General features: G+C 54.1%; 1 protein-coding gene across 1 annotated transcript in view; it reads right to left on the bottom strand.

Annotated features, from left to right (window-relative positions):
• Positions 1 to 7,635, bottom strand: part of SCUBE3 (signal peptide, CUB domain and EGF like domain containing 3) — a 29,657-nt gene extending 22,022 nt beyond the window's left edge. The window contains exon 1 of the mRNA XM_036398422.1: positions 7,539 to 7,635. Coding sequence (XP_036254315.1) covers positions 7,539 to 7,623 — 85 coding nt within the window. The 5' untranslated portion in view covers positions 7,624 to 7,635. The remainder of the gene's footprint in view (positions 1 to 7,538) is intronic.
• Between the last annotated feature and the right edge of the window lie 5,475 nt (positions 7,636 to 13,110).

Here is a 13,110-nt window from a genome sequence, read left to right as displayed (position 1 = left end):
GAGATGGAGAAGCCCCAAGCACGTGGAGTGGAGGTTTGTGAGCAAAAGGCTGTTCAGCTGGCTCTCACTGCCCTGGCAATCAGGGAGATGTGGTGCCCTGAATGAAGCAGGCACATCCCCTCCATGACTACCAGTGCCTGCAGATCAGGTGCTGAGGGGCAGGTGGGGCTGAGCATCACCCACAGCCCCGCAGGTATGGGCAGGGCTCCCAGAGCAGCCCAGGCTCCAGCTCCACGTGGGGAGCATCAGCTCTGCTCCTGGAAGGATTTGCCTCCACCTCTAGGAAGCTTCTCACAGAGGAAAGGGAACCTGGGAGTCCCTCCAAGCTTCCCTGTCCCCCCATCAGGAGTAGCATGAGGCTTCAAAGCTCTCAGCTGCCTTTAAAGGAATTCTAATCAGCAGCCCCAAGAACAGACGTTCTCCGGGAGCTCCCCAGAGACCCCAAGCATCCCTGGCGGCGGCGGGAGGGCGGGCAGGGCAGCCCGAGCCCGGTGCCGGCCACCCCGGCGGCTGTGCCGGGAGATGTGACTCACCCGAGCGGCCGGGACGAGCGGAGCTTTGTCTCCGCATCGGGGAGGCGGCACGTGCCTGAGCATTGTATAAATATTTACAGCCCGCATTCATATTTGTTATTTGACATTAGCCATGGCCCGCGGCCACCGCGGCCTCCCTTGGGCCATTAATCAGCAGCTGGAGGCTGACCCACCACGGTGGGGACGATGCAGGGATTGCACAGGGACCAGGGCGCTGCTCCTGGCTGGCACCTACAGCACCCATGGCCCTGGTCATGGTGCCACGGTGCCAGCACCCAGCACCAATCCCTGCCTGTGCCAGGGCACCCGAGGGCCACTCGTCCCTTTGGGGAGCTGAGTGTGGCTGTTCAGCATCTCAGTGACTTCTGAATCCCTCACTGGGCTCCCAGAGGGGTGTTGGGAGGCTGTGGCACTGGAGCAGGGGGATGTGGGCATGGGAACTCAGCAGCAGCAAAGCTGATGCTGACCCAAAGGTCTCCTGAATCTGCAGATCCTGGTCCTGGCCCTGCGTGGCTGGGAGCTCCCCTTCAGGTGTTCCCCCAAAGTTATAAATCCCCTTGTGGTGCTTCAAGTCGTGGTGCCAGGGTGAGAGCTGTCAGGTCTGGCACCTACCCTGGCACCCAGGTGGGAACCAGCACCCAAACAGTACGGACCATCCATCAACCCCCATCTCCTTCCCCTAAAAACACTCAGAACATGAAGCATCCACCAGGCATAAATCACATCATTGAAACTTTCCCAGCCTTTTGCCAGGAATCTCACTTTTGGGGGAATTTTATTTCCTATTTATTTTTCCTTCTGCACTCTCGAACTCAAGACCACGGACAACAGGCATGAGGCACCGAATGCACCTCTGGCCCTCTCCCACTCACACATGTAGAGCATCCTTTTTTTTCCTATCTTTTTTCGTATTCTGTAACTTCAAAACTTGTCTAACTTTGGAAAAATTACACAGCAGCAAAAGTACAAAAGAAAACACTATCAGTTTTCCACTGTAATTTTTCCAAAGCTAGAGTCATTCTGAAAGGTTACAGGATTCTAAAAAAAAAAAAAAAGAAAAAAACCAAAAAAGTGTGTGGGAAGAGTGAATAAATACCCTCCTGGGCAGTCCAGGAGCTGTCCCAGGATTGGCAAAGATCCCAATTTTAGAATGCTGAAATTTTGGCTCCTCAGTATCCGTCAGAAATGATGTAGTGAATTAAAGTAAAACCCTCTGAAAAACTCAGTTTTTAGCATTTTTGTCAATGCAAGCAGCGTTTTCCCATGAAAGGAAAGGTTTTCTCTCAGGCCAGCCCGTTTTTCCTGCGGGAGAATTTTCTCCATCCAAAAAGCTGCCTGTGGCCTCACTGGTGCAGGTGCTCTGAGCTGCTGCCACCATATGAGAGGGTTCATCTCCAAGACGAGTGAAGATTAAAAAAATAAAAAAAAAAAATTAAAATAAAAAATCCTTACTGATGCTCCTGTCCCTGTTTGCTCTCAGTAGCTCCTCGCTGGGGTGTGCCCTGCTTGTCCCCCTACTCCACAGGAGCTGCTCCATTCGAGGTCCCAAATCCAGGTGGGTTTTTGGAGGGTTTGCTTGTCCCCCTACTCCACAGGAGCTGCTCCATTCGAGGTCCCAAATCCAGGTGGGTTTTTTGGAGGGTTTGCCAGACCTGTACCCCTCCTGTACACCCCCTCCATTCTTCCTTCCACAAACAACCAAACCCCACTGTTTTTCACCCTAAACTGCCTGAATGAGCCCAACCCGGGCGGTGCAGATGGGCACATCACGCCCCAAACCCCCGGCACGGGGAATTCTGCACCCGGCCGGGAATTTGGTTGGGATGAAGATGCTGAGCCTGGCTGGGGACCGCAGCCCCATCTCTCTGGGGCCGAGCAGGGCTCATCAGAGGGCAGCAGCATCCCTGGCACGGCCAGCCCGGGGGCTGCGGGAAGGGCAGGAGGTTGCGGCGCTCGCCCCGCGCCTCGGGCCGTGTTTTTTATTCCGTTGTGGGTGGGATTTTCCAGCGCTGGCTGTTGGGCCCCGTTCCGCTCCAGCTGCAGCTTTATTCTCCATTTCAAAGGCAGCGGAGGCAGACGGTTTCAACGCCACTGCCATTTCGAGCGTGCCAAAAGCGGGGGGACCGCCACCTCCCCGGGACCCCCGAAGGGCTCTGACCCAGGGGGAGGCGGTGGCAGGGCCCTCTGTGCCCTACAGCAAGCAGGGGGATAAAGCAACAGCTCATATATCTTTAGAGCCTGGATTGAGGCTCTTTCCTCACTTCCTTATTTTGTTTAAAAAAAAATAATAATAAAAGATGGTTTTAGCCCTAGGCCAAAAGTCCTAATAAATTTGAGGAGGGGGGTGAGACAGGACAGCAAAAACTGGCCTGAAAAATCCTAAACAAACAAACCTACCATCCTTTTTCCCCTCTCCTGCAAGTGCTTCAGCTTTTTCTACAAATTAATTTTATTCTTTGTTTTTATATAGGCATATATATTAACAGCCTGTCTGTATGGGGATGTGTGTGTAGCTGTTGGCAGACATGCAGAGTTTCCACTCGGCCTTAATGCCAAATTAAAGCTTTATAACTTCAGTAGCTCCTTTTACCAGGGTATTAATAACCACCTCAGACACTGTGGTGCAGTTTATTAATCATTTGTTCGTCCAGGGAGCTTGCAGGGGTGACTGGTGCTGCACCACAGCAGAACCAGCTCAGGGCATGGCCATGGGCAGTGGCAGCCCCTGGGAGGGGATTTGGGCCAGGAGAGGGGAGGAGGATGCTCTGCAGGGCAGCTTCCTGTAAATTGGCTAAGGAAGTGTCATCTGCACTCAGAGATCCTGACTCAGGTGCTGGGTGCTGTCCTGCTGCCAGGATGGGGGTGCCAGTGGGCACTGGGCAGGTACCTGTGCTCAGGATGGCTCAGAGGGGATGTTTGCATCTCACCATGCAAACATGGGAGATGCAAACATGGAGATGCAAACATGGGAGACCCCCAAACCAGCCCTGTGCCCGGCACATCCACCCAGCTTTCCCAAAAGCAGGTGGGACACAGGAGGTGCAGCCCCAGCGCGTGGCCCTGTGCAATGATGGTACAGAAGGAGGAGGAACCACAAGTCAGAGACAGGACCTGGGGCCATTCCAGCCTGGGACCCTACTGTCCAGTGCCCACACCCTGCCCTATAACCCTCACCATGGGTTTTGCTTCCTCCAAAGCTGTTAATGACCCAGAAAAGAGCTTTTTTATCCCCCTCACTTATGCTTCCCACTCCCATGAGGGCAGAGTCCTGACTGTCCATCCTCTGCAGCAGCCCAGGTCATCCTGATGGATCCACTGCCATTCCCTGGGTAGGAAATGCTCCCTCCACCTCCATCCCAGCTCCTTGTGCCAGCTCTGGTCACTTCAACCCAGTTCCATCAAACCCCACAGAGGGTTTGATGCTCCACACCAGCAGCCTGCTCATCTCCCCATGGAATTGTCATTGCTGTTGTTGTTCCTTTGGCTTATTGGACTGACCCGGCCTTGCCTTAAGAAATGTGTTTGTTTTTTACTCCGGGAGCAACAATCTCAAGATCTCCAGCGGGGCCACAGCCTCTCCAAAACACAGCCAGGCATCCTCCAGTGCTGCCAGACAGAGCAAACTTTATTTGCCATCCCAGGCTTCTCCTAAAGCCTCTCAGGGGACACAGAATTTTGAAAGTGAAGGCTAAGGTTCAATCATGCATACTATTTCCTAAACTGAGTACTCTGGTGTTGCTGTCTGCGAAGGAAAAAAATCTATATAAAAATAGAAGACAAGAACCCCCAAAACTCCTGAGCAGTTTGGAGAGAGCAATACATCGGCACTGGAAGACTCAAGGTGTCTGAATATTTATACTCCCGTTGGCAGTTACAGAAAAACTCTTCTTCCCTCCTTCCTACCCACCCCCTCCCCTTTTTTAATCTCAGTACAGGCATGTTAGACGTCCTCAGTCAAAGATCTCCTTTGAACTGTGTATGTGAAATGTTTACAGTTTTACATTTCATATTTCAGCGGGGTGGAGGGGACAGGCACAACAGTCGCACACTGTGAATGCTGGAGAGGTAGGAAGGCAGAGGCCAAGGGGGAGGAGGTTTGGCTGCAATGGGAGGGGAACCAAACAGCATCTCCACGCTGCAATTGGAAAATTTTAGACTCCTTCAAAAAAATACAGAAAAATAATCCCTGGTGGTGTAGGCTTTGCAGGTGCATGGCAGCACAGCAGCCCCTCACGTGGGACAGGGGCTGTGGCCCTGGGCAGCCACACAGCACCAGCCAGGAGGGCTGGAGTCAAACATCAACCATCCAGTGCCCAGTGGGCCGGGCTGAGGCTGCCATCCCAGCCAGGGCCCTGAACTGGGCTCGTGGGAGTGCACATGGGGTGCTGGGATCTCCCAGCGAGAGGCTGCCTCTCCCTCCTGGCCCCACAGCGCAGCATCAGCTGAGGGGATGTGCAATTAGCTGCAGGGAGAAGTGGCAAATCCTGGGATGTGCTCCCAGCGATGAGGGTGCTGCCAGAGGGGCTGGCACTGCCTGAGGAGGGCACAGAGCCGCCAGTCCCTGGGATCATGTCCGTCTGTCCTGCCAGCAGGCAGGGAGGGACTGATGCTGGCAGACAGCAGGCAAGGGCACTGCTCCACTGAGAGCAGGAGCTCAGGACAAACTCTTCTGTCCTGAAGGCTGTGAGATGGACTGACAGACGAGAGGCTGGGACTGGCAGTGACATTATCAATCCAAAACCCAGAGGAGTGGTGGGCACAGCAACACGTGGGCAGCTTGACCTGGGACCACAGATGTGAATGTGTGTCAGGAGCCTCCCTATGGTTACTTAGATTTATATTGCCAGTTCTCCTCTTGAAAGCTTCCCTAGCCCTAAGCTGACTCCAGAGCCAGCCAGGTCCACTGGCAGACACCCTCCAGGCCCAGCAGCCAGCTCTCTAAATCCTTCCTTCCCCACAGACTAAACTTTGTGGAGTAATTCAGTACAAGAAATGAGCCAGCAAGCCCAGCCCATGACACAATGTTATCCCATCAAGAAAAGACAGATGGGAGAGGAGCCCTTCCCAGCCTGTGACAGTCACCTGGCAAGGGTGGCTGTCCCTCAAAAGGGCAAAGGTTTTGGGGTGATGTGTGCTCCATCCTTGGGGTGTCACCTGCCACACACACCTGATGCTTTTGAGAAATATCCTGCTAACACACGTCCCAGACACACAGAGCGGGTTCAAAGAGCTCAGTGACAGTCAGAAAACCCAGGAGACAGCAGGTTCTGAGGAAAGGCACGTGTTGTGCCTGCCATCAGTGATGCCCTAACGATGCCCATGAGCTCAGCCTCATCCAAAAAGGACCACCAGCACCAGGCCCACCCTGCCCAGAGTCCTGGCAGCCCCACACACACACACCAACCTTTGCCTCTCTGCAGACACCTCCCCCTGCCCAGCCCCCAGAACCCCCCAGCTGCAGCCTCAGGGGTCAATTCCCCAGCACAGCCCCCTGGACACCCGGGAGGAGCCAGCGCTGTCCCAGGCGCTCGGCGGGCGATGAACCCCAGCACAGCACCGGGCTCACCTCTCTCCACCCCCACTCCACCCCTCTCCTTCCCTGAAGGGATCTGTCAAGTCTCTGCACGATGGAATTTCACTTTGCTATTTTAATGCAATTCTGGCTCAGGCTTAAATGGAACTGGAAACCAAAAGGCCTTAATAAATAAATATTATGATAAGAAATGAAAGCAATGCATACACTCAAGATAATTTGAGGGGGGATAAAAACCTAAGCATTCCTTTCTGTGCCTAAATCATAAAGCTTTATGTGAAGCTGGACGCCTTCTCACCAAACCTTTGCCCTGGAAAAATCTCTCCTGCTTGCCCAGGCTGCCCTCCGGAGAAGTCGCCTATTGTTTTAGAAACACTTTGAGCCAGATAAGACAATAGCCTTGAAATTCCTTCTAACTTTGTCGGTGACAGGGCTGGGGCGACCATGCGCGTGGCTGGAATCCTCCTACAAGAGATCTTTCATTATAGCCTGCGCTCCCGGATTTCATTCACACGCTGTTTAATCTCACCGTCCGCACAAACGCTGCAGCTGCCACAGCCACAGAAACCTTACATGCCGTGGAAAGAAAAAGAGAAAAAAAAACACCAAAAAAACCCGACAGATTGTCCAGATAGTGGTGAATGAAGGAGAAAACCCCCTTTGAGCAAGCAGCCAACAGGACCATGTATAGGGCTGTGTGTGCTCGTGTGGGCGCGCGCACTCCCGCGCGCGTCTATAGAAAAAATCTGAGCTAAATATAGAGGTGCTATAGAAAAGGGAAGGTATAGATAGACCATACATAAAGCTCCGTGTGTACGTCTGGGAGAGGGAGGCTCTGCCTCAGCACAGGAGTTGTGGAACAGAAAAGCCCGAAGTTGATAAGGATGGGACATACCTCTCTTTCCACGAGATAGGGAAAGAGCTCCCTTAATTTTCAGGCTTAGCTGTGCTCAGCTACCTGAACTTTCCTGCTGCCCAACATCTGAGATTCCCCCCGTGCCCGATGTGAAGTCCCCCAGCACAGATGCAGCCTCCCGGCTCTGCCATCCCTGCCCTCCAGCCCAGCCCGGAGCAGCCTCCTCGCCCACACTGCTGCCCCATCTCACAGACACAGAACCAGCAGAGCCCCCCAAGCCTCTCCAAACAGCCACATTTTGCCTGTGATGGATGCAGACTTGTTTGCCCACCCTAATTTTCTGCCCCTGCACCCCCTGGCTTGAGATAAAGAGTCCAAACCCAAAGAACTAAAGTCTAAGAAACGCAACTCATTAAAGAGTTCACAAACCCAACCCCAGTTCCAAGGCAGTGGGCAAGAATATCTGCAAGCGACATTTAAAATCCCCTCCACTGTTTGTTGTTACTGCTGCTGCCTTCTCCAGCCTGCACTTAAACCCCAGCCCTAACGAGGAGATCCGGCTGCCCAATCCACACATCAAACAGCAAACCTTCGAGCAGGGAAGATTTTCTCTTACCTTGACTGGCTTTATTTGCCAGCGTGTTTCCAGAGTGGAGGAGAAAGAAAAGGATGGAAAATCCAGCAATCTGCAAAGCTCCCATTGCAATCCCAGTCTGCAGGGAGGAGCGGGGGCAAGAAGGGGGATTTCTAGTGCTTTAAAGGAAACAAGGGGCTGAGCATGCGAAGGAAAATCAAAGGGAGGAAGGGGCTCTCTCCTTGCCGTGTGTGAGACAGAGGGAGGGAAGGGAACTGAACTGATGGAAAAAGCTGCTCTGGGTTCAGTTTGGGGCTCTTGGTGTTGCTGAAGAGGAGAGAGCGAGGGAGGGAGACCCAGGGCAGTTGGAGGAAAGTGGACTCTATCGCCCTCTCTCTGGCGGCTGCTCTGATCCCTTCTCCTCCTTTTTTTTTTCCTTAAATAATCCCAGCCAATTCCAGTTTTGCAAGAGCAGCAGCAGCAGGAGCAGGAGCAGCAGTGCTGGAGGGGGGAAGCAGGCGCCTTGCCCTGGTGCTGGGGACCTGGGAAAGGGGAGTGGAAAGGAGAGCCCCATCCAAGCAACGCCCTTTTTCTCTCTCCCAGCCTTTCTTTCTTTCTTTCTTTCTATTTGGCTTTGGTTACTCCTTCACGGCTCCCCCCCTCGCACCCCCAAGGCTGGGCTTTGCCTGCAGGAATTTACAGTCTGCGCTGAAGGAGAAGGGCCAGTAGCCATGGAGACTGCTTCCCTGGGAGCAGGGAGGTCAGGCGGAGACCATGGGCGATCAATGCATCAATGCAAAGCCCCCCGCAACCCCCAGACCCACCCCGCACCTCGCAGCCCCTCGGCCAGCCGAGGGCTTGGGGTGGTGGCAAGGGGAGGGGGGCCAGGGGGAGGCGTCTGGCATGGGAAAAGGCAAGGGGTGGGAAAGAAAAGGACAAGGAAAAAAAAATTAGATATAATTAAAAAACCCGAGAGTTTGCGGATGGCGCGACCCGGCTGGGCTTGGTGGCTCTTGGAGAGTCTCGGGGTGCTGGGCAGGGGGAAACAGGGCCCGAGAGCAGCTCTGCTGGCTGCCCTGGGAGGTGGGAGGAGGACTGGAAATAACGGTGGAGGGGGAAGAAAAAGACCTTTCTGAAATATTCAGGGTTTTTTTGTTTGTTTGCGGGACCTTCCCATAGCCCGGGCCCCTGGAGCTGGGGGCACCCCAGGGAGAAGGGGGACCCCTGCCCCACCCCGTGACCGTCCTGGTGCTGGGAGCTGCTGGCACCATCTCTCTTCCGGGGTGTTCCTGCTCCCTGAGCCAGGAGAGGCATTGCCAGCCAGGAAACTGCAGTGGGAGATTAAGGCTGGAGCCAGGAGTGGGATGGGGAGGAAGGTGTGCAGTGATTCCACCTGTCCAGGGACAGGGGGTCCAACAGCCCCAGAGGTCACTGTGCCCATGGGCTCCCTCCCAGCCCACTGTGCTGCCCCTACACCCTCCCCAACCCCCTTTTGTCCTAATGACCCCTAAAGATATGACAAAGGGGGCTGAAGGCAGTGGGAAATGTCCAGCTAAGCCAAAGCACCCACGGCAGAGAGGAGGGACTGCAGCTGGACAGGAGAATGCTGAGGAGTCCCTGGGTCTTTCCCTACACAGACACCCCCTCCCTGGGCTGCCCTCATGGCACAGGGACCTTCCCTTTGGGGAGGGGGTTTGTAGGAGCACACCAGTAACCCAAACCCATCCCTGGCACAGCCGGGCTCCACGGCGGCTGGTAAGGGGCAGAGGTGCACGGATGATTCTCAAAGCTGTAAAAATATATTGTACATAAAAATATGAATGTGCAGGTGTTGTCCTTAGGCTGTGTTGGGAGAGACCGTGCCCCACCAGTGGGCATGAGCCATCCCACTAGGCACTGCTGCTGGAGGAAGCCAGCTCCAGTCTGTGCCAGGAGCTCCTGGGTACAAGAGCTCCTCCCCTGAGGTGTCGAGTGGGACGGGGCTCTGGTCATTGCAGCCACATCCTGATCTGAAGCCATCACCAGTGGGGCTGCCACCACCCTCCTGTGAGTATCACATCAGCAGCTGTGCCACTGCTTTTCTTTCTGGGCTGGAATTTGCTGCAGAAACACAAGTCTCTTATGGCAGAGACTCCTAAGAGCAGAGTTAAAATGGAAACTCTGCTCTGGGTTACGCTGGCAGATCTCTGTGCCCGGCCTCCACACCTCGCACCCCGTCCTGTGATCCTTTATCATCATAACCAGAGGAACACTGAACAGTCCTCCTTTTTTTTCTCTCTAACCTATCTTCTAAATCTGGAGACCGATCTCACGGCACGAGGGACAAGACCTTCAGCAATGTTGATTTATAACTGAGCTTCTAAATTGCAGGTTTACGCATTAGTATAAACACCCATAAACCAGCCTTAAATACACAGGGCCGTGTGTAATTAAAACGCCAAAACACCGAGCAGCCATGTGACAGCACGGGGGAAATGAACAAACTCCTCACTCGTGCCCAGACTGCCTCAGTGGGGACAGGTCTCTGGCCAAGCACTCCCAGTTAAACCAGTGCCTTGCTGGGAGGGGGGCCATGCCACAGGAGCCGAGGGGCTGACCCTCATGTCTCGCTCCTCCAACGGGGTTATGAAGCACCACAGCAAAGCAGTGGGGTTGGAGTGAACTGCTGATGTCCAGGAATTCCCAAAAAAGCTGTGTAATCTTCCCAAAGCAGTGCTGGGTCCAGCAATTGACGCTGCCCAGTCGAGCGGCCAAAGGGCCAGTGGTGGTGCCAGGGCTGCGCATGCCTTGGTGCCCCTCCAAGCACAGGGCTGTCCCCCAGGGGGAAAGTCGGGCAGATGGGGATTCCTGACATCACACAGGCGGTCTGGAGGGAGTGCCACGAGTCACGCTGACATCACCTGCAGGACAGCCCAGCGCTTTGGCCCACAGGGCTGGCATGGATCCGTGCCCTGGAGCTGACTCCAAAACCCTTCACAGGCATTGGGACAGCCCTGCCAGCCCGAGCCCTGTCTGTGTGTGTGTGTGTGGTGGGGAAGGAGGTGGCAGGACTCTCCTCCCCGCTGCCTCCACTCCCCGTTGTGCACTTCTGGGCAAAATCCATTTGCTTTGGCTTCATGTAGGGCCAGAAGATTCGGCCCATTGTGCTGCGGCGCTGAAGAGCCGGCGAGGAATTGTCAGCCATGCTGAAACGGTTACATGGGGAGTCATGAAAATTTACTGCACCACTCTCCGGTCCCTCGCCAAGAAATAAAAGCAAAAGATCACAACAGGCATTTTTTTAATTTGAAGCAAAATTAAAAAAAGAACGGATCTGCACTCAGAAAACAACAACCACATCCACAGATCAAAGCAGCTGTTCTCCTCTCATTCGGGGTTTTAAGAGGTTTCTGCAGCTACAGAGATGTTTACACAGGGGGAGAGATACATACATTGTGCTGTCTTGATGCTGCCTCTCCCCCCTTCATCTGGCAAAACATTCCCTGGGAGGCGATATGAGGTCATTCCTAGCCCCTGCCTTGTTTTCCTCAAGCTGCAAGGCTGCGGGGCAAGAGGCAATTCAGTTCCCATTAGCACACACACATTTGCACTTGGAACCCTCCCATGTACATTTTGCCTGGGGGGAGCTCGGGATGGACAGGGAACCAGCCCTTTGCCAGCTTGTTCCCAGAGGGAATTCCAGCAGCCCAGCTGCCCTGAGGGCCAGCGGCTTTGGCAAAGCCCCTGGGAAGGGACATGGAGCCGGGAGGTGGGCTGGCATCTTCTGCAGACCAGCATCTTCTGCAGACCAGCCGTAATGGTTCTGTGGCTTCCACCACTTTTACGACGAGAGGGGCTGAACGGCTCTGGGGAGCACTAATGGACTGTAAAAGGCTCTTTCCCCTCTGCCTCCTTGGCTCCAGCCCAATTCCAGCGGCAGTGAGCCCCACGCAGGGACGGAGGCCGTGGGAACGCGCCAGGGCAGCTCTGCCTGCACCTCTTGGCATCAGCACCTTGGTCCTGCTGCTCCGTGGGCAGCACCCGCTTTGGCAAGCAGAGGGGTTCTGGCTGTGAGCCAGCCTGCGCTGTCTGTGCAAGTGATAAAAGCCTCCAAAAGGATTCTCCCCACCTCTAGCACGGATTTAATGCCATGTGCTAGGAACGAGCTGCATCTTCAGCTGTGTGTGCTTGTGTGATGCTGAGCCAAAAGCAGTTTCTGAGGCTGCACAAAAAGCTGCTGAGAAGCAAAAGTCCCCGAGGCCCTTAGGGCCTGCAGAAGCAGCTATTGAACCAGCAGGGATGCTGCAGGCAGAAGAGTGAACCAGATTTCCCTTTCCCTCCTGTCCATGAGAACCAGAATGCTGCCAGTCCAGAGCAGGACCCCCTCATCTCTGCTGGATCCAGCAGTTGGGGGGATGGATGCTGGCACTGCATCCCCACCCTGAGCACTGGAAGGTGCTGGCTCGAGAAAACAGCAGCCCAGACATTTCAATGCCCCAGCGAGGGCTGTGGTCTACAACTTGGAACAGAATAGACTATTTTTAAAAACCGAGAGGAAAACACAGTATTCCCAGTAACACGCCAACAGCCCAGGCTCACGCGGCTCAGCCGGTCCCCAGCACTCGTCCTCATTTCCCCAGCCTACAGTTTGATCCAGATGCCTCCAAGGTGGGTAAAAAAGCACCAGGTCCCACTAAATGACTGCCTGGCACCCTGTGACACCTTTTTTCCAGAGTCATGGGGCTTCCCAAAACGCTGCCTGCGAAAGCCCTTGTTTGTAATTCCCAGTTTGCAGCAGGAGAAGGTGACACACGCTGAGGTGAAGTGACTTAGCCCAGCGTCACCAGGAAGGTCGATGGCAACGCCAGGAATAGCCCCGTTCCCAGTTAACCACTAACCACACTTATCCCAGAATAAGGGTCCCTTTTTCCAGCTGAATTTATAACAGCTTTCCAAGTGACATAAGGTCTTACAGAAATAGGCAGGCTTTTATTCCAGAATAATTACTGGGAGATTGGACTGGAGCGTGTATAATTACACTGCCGGTGAGTCGGACCCTGTGCCGCTGGAACACAGCTTTTATCTCATCCTACTTTTCCACGAGCACATGTACGTCAGCTGGGAGATCTTCAGGATGTGGGTGGAGAAGGAAGGGGCTTTGGGTAGAAAGGAAAGTGATGTATCACTCTCTACAGCTCTGTTAATCACATTTCCCATAGAAGATGATAAAAGGTCTTCAGCTACTGAAGTCAAAAGGAGTCTTTGGGGGTGTGCTGGGTCACACCCCAGATGGACTCAGCAATGCTCAGTGCATCTGCTTTGAGTCAGACACAGCTTTGGAGCAGGTGGGGTTTTTAAATACATTTTATGTCCCACACTAGTAAAATCAAGCTCAGAGTCCAGGTCGAGGCCTGAACACGTTTCTGACAAAAGCTGTGGGAACACATCGTAGGAAAACATCCTTTGAAAGCAACCTCATCATTTATCAGGTGCTGCTGATGTGTCTGTGCATTGGCAAGAATGGCGACTCAAAGAACAGGGCTGTGGTGGGCTGGGGGGGCTGCTCTGCTGCCCACAGCCGTGACAAGGCAGGGGTTAACTGTGACACCACGGGAACTCCAGGACCCAGACACAC

Source organism: Molothrus ater, chromosome 25 (genome assembly GCF_012460135.2).
Source record: "Molothrus ater isolate BHLD 08-10-18 breed brown headed cowbird chromosome 25, BPBGC_Mater_1.1, whole genome shotgun sequence".
Taxonomy (NCBI): Eukaryota; Metazoa; Chordata; class Aves; order Passeriformes; family Icteridae; genus Molothrus; species Molothrus ater.
Note: the sequence above shows the minus strand (reverse complement) of the source record. Positions and strands in the feature narration are given on the sequence as shown.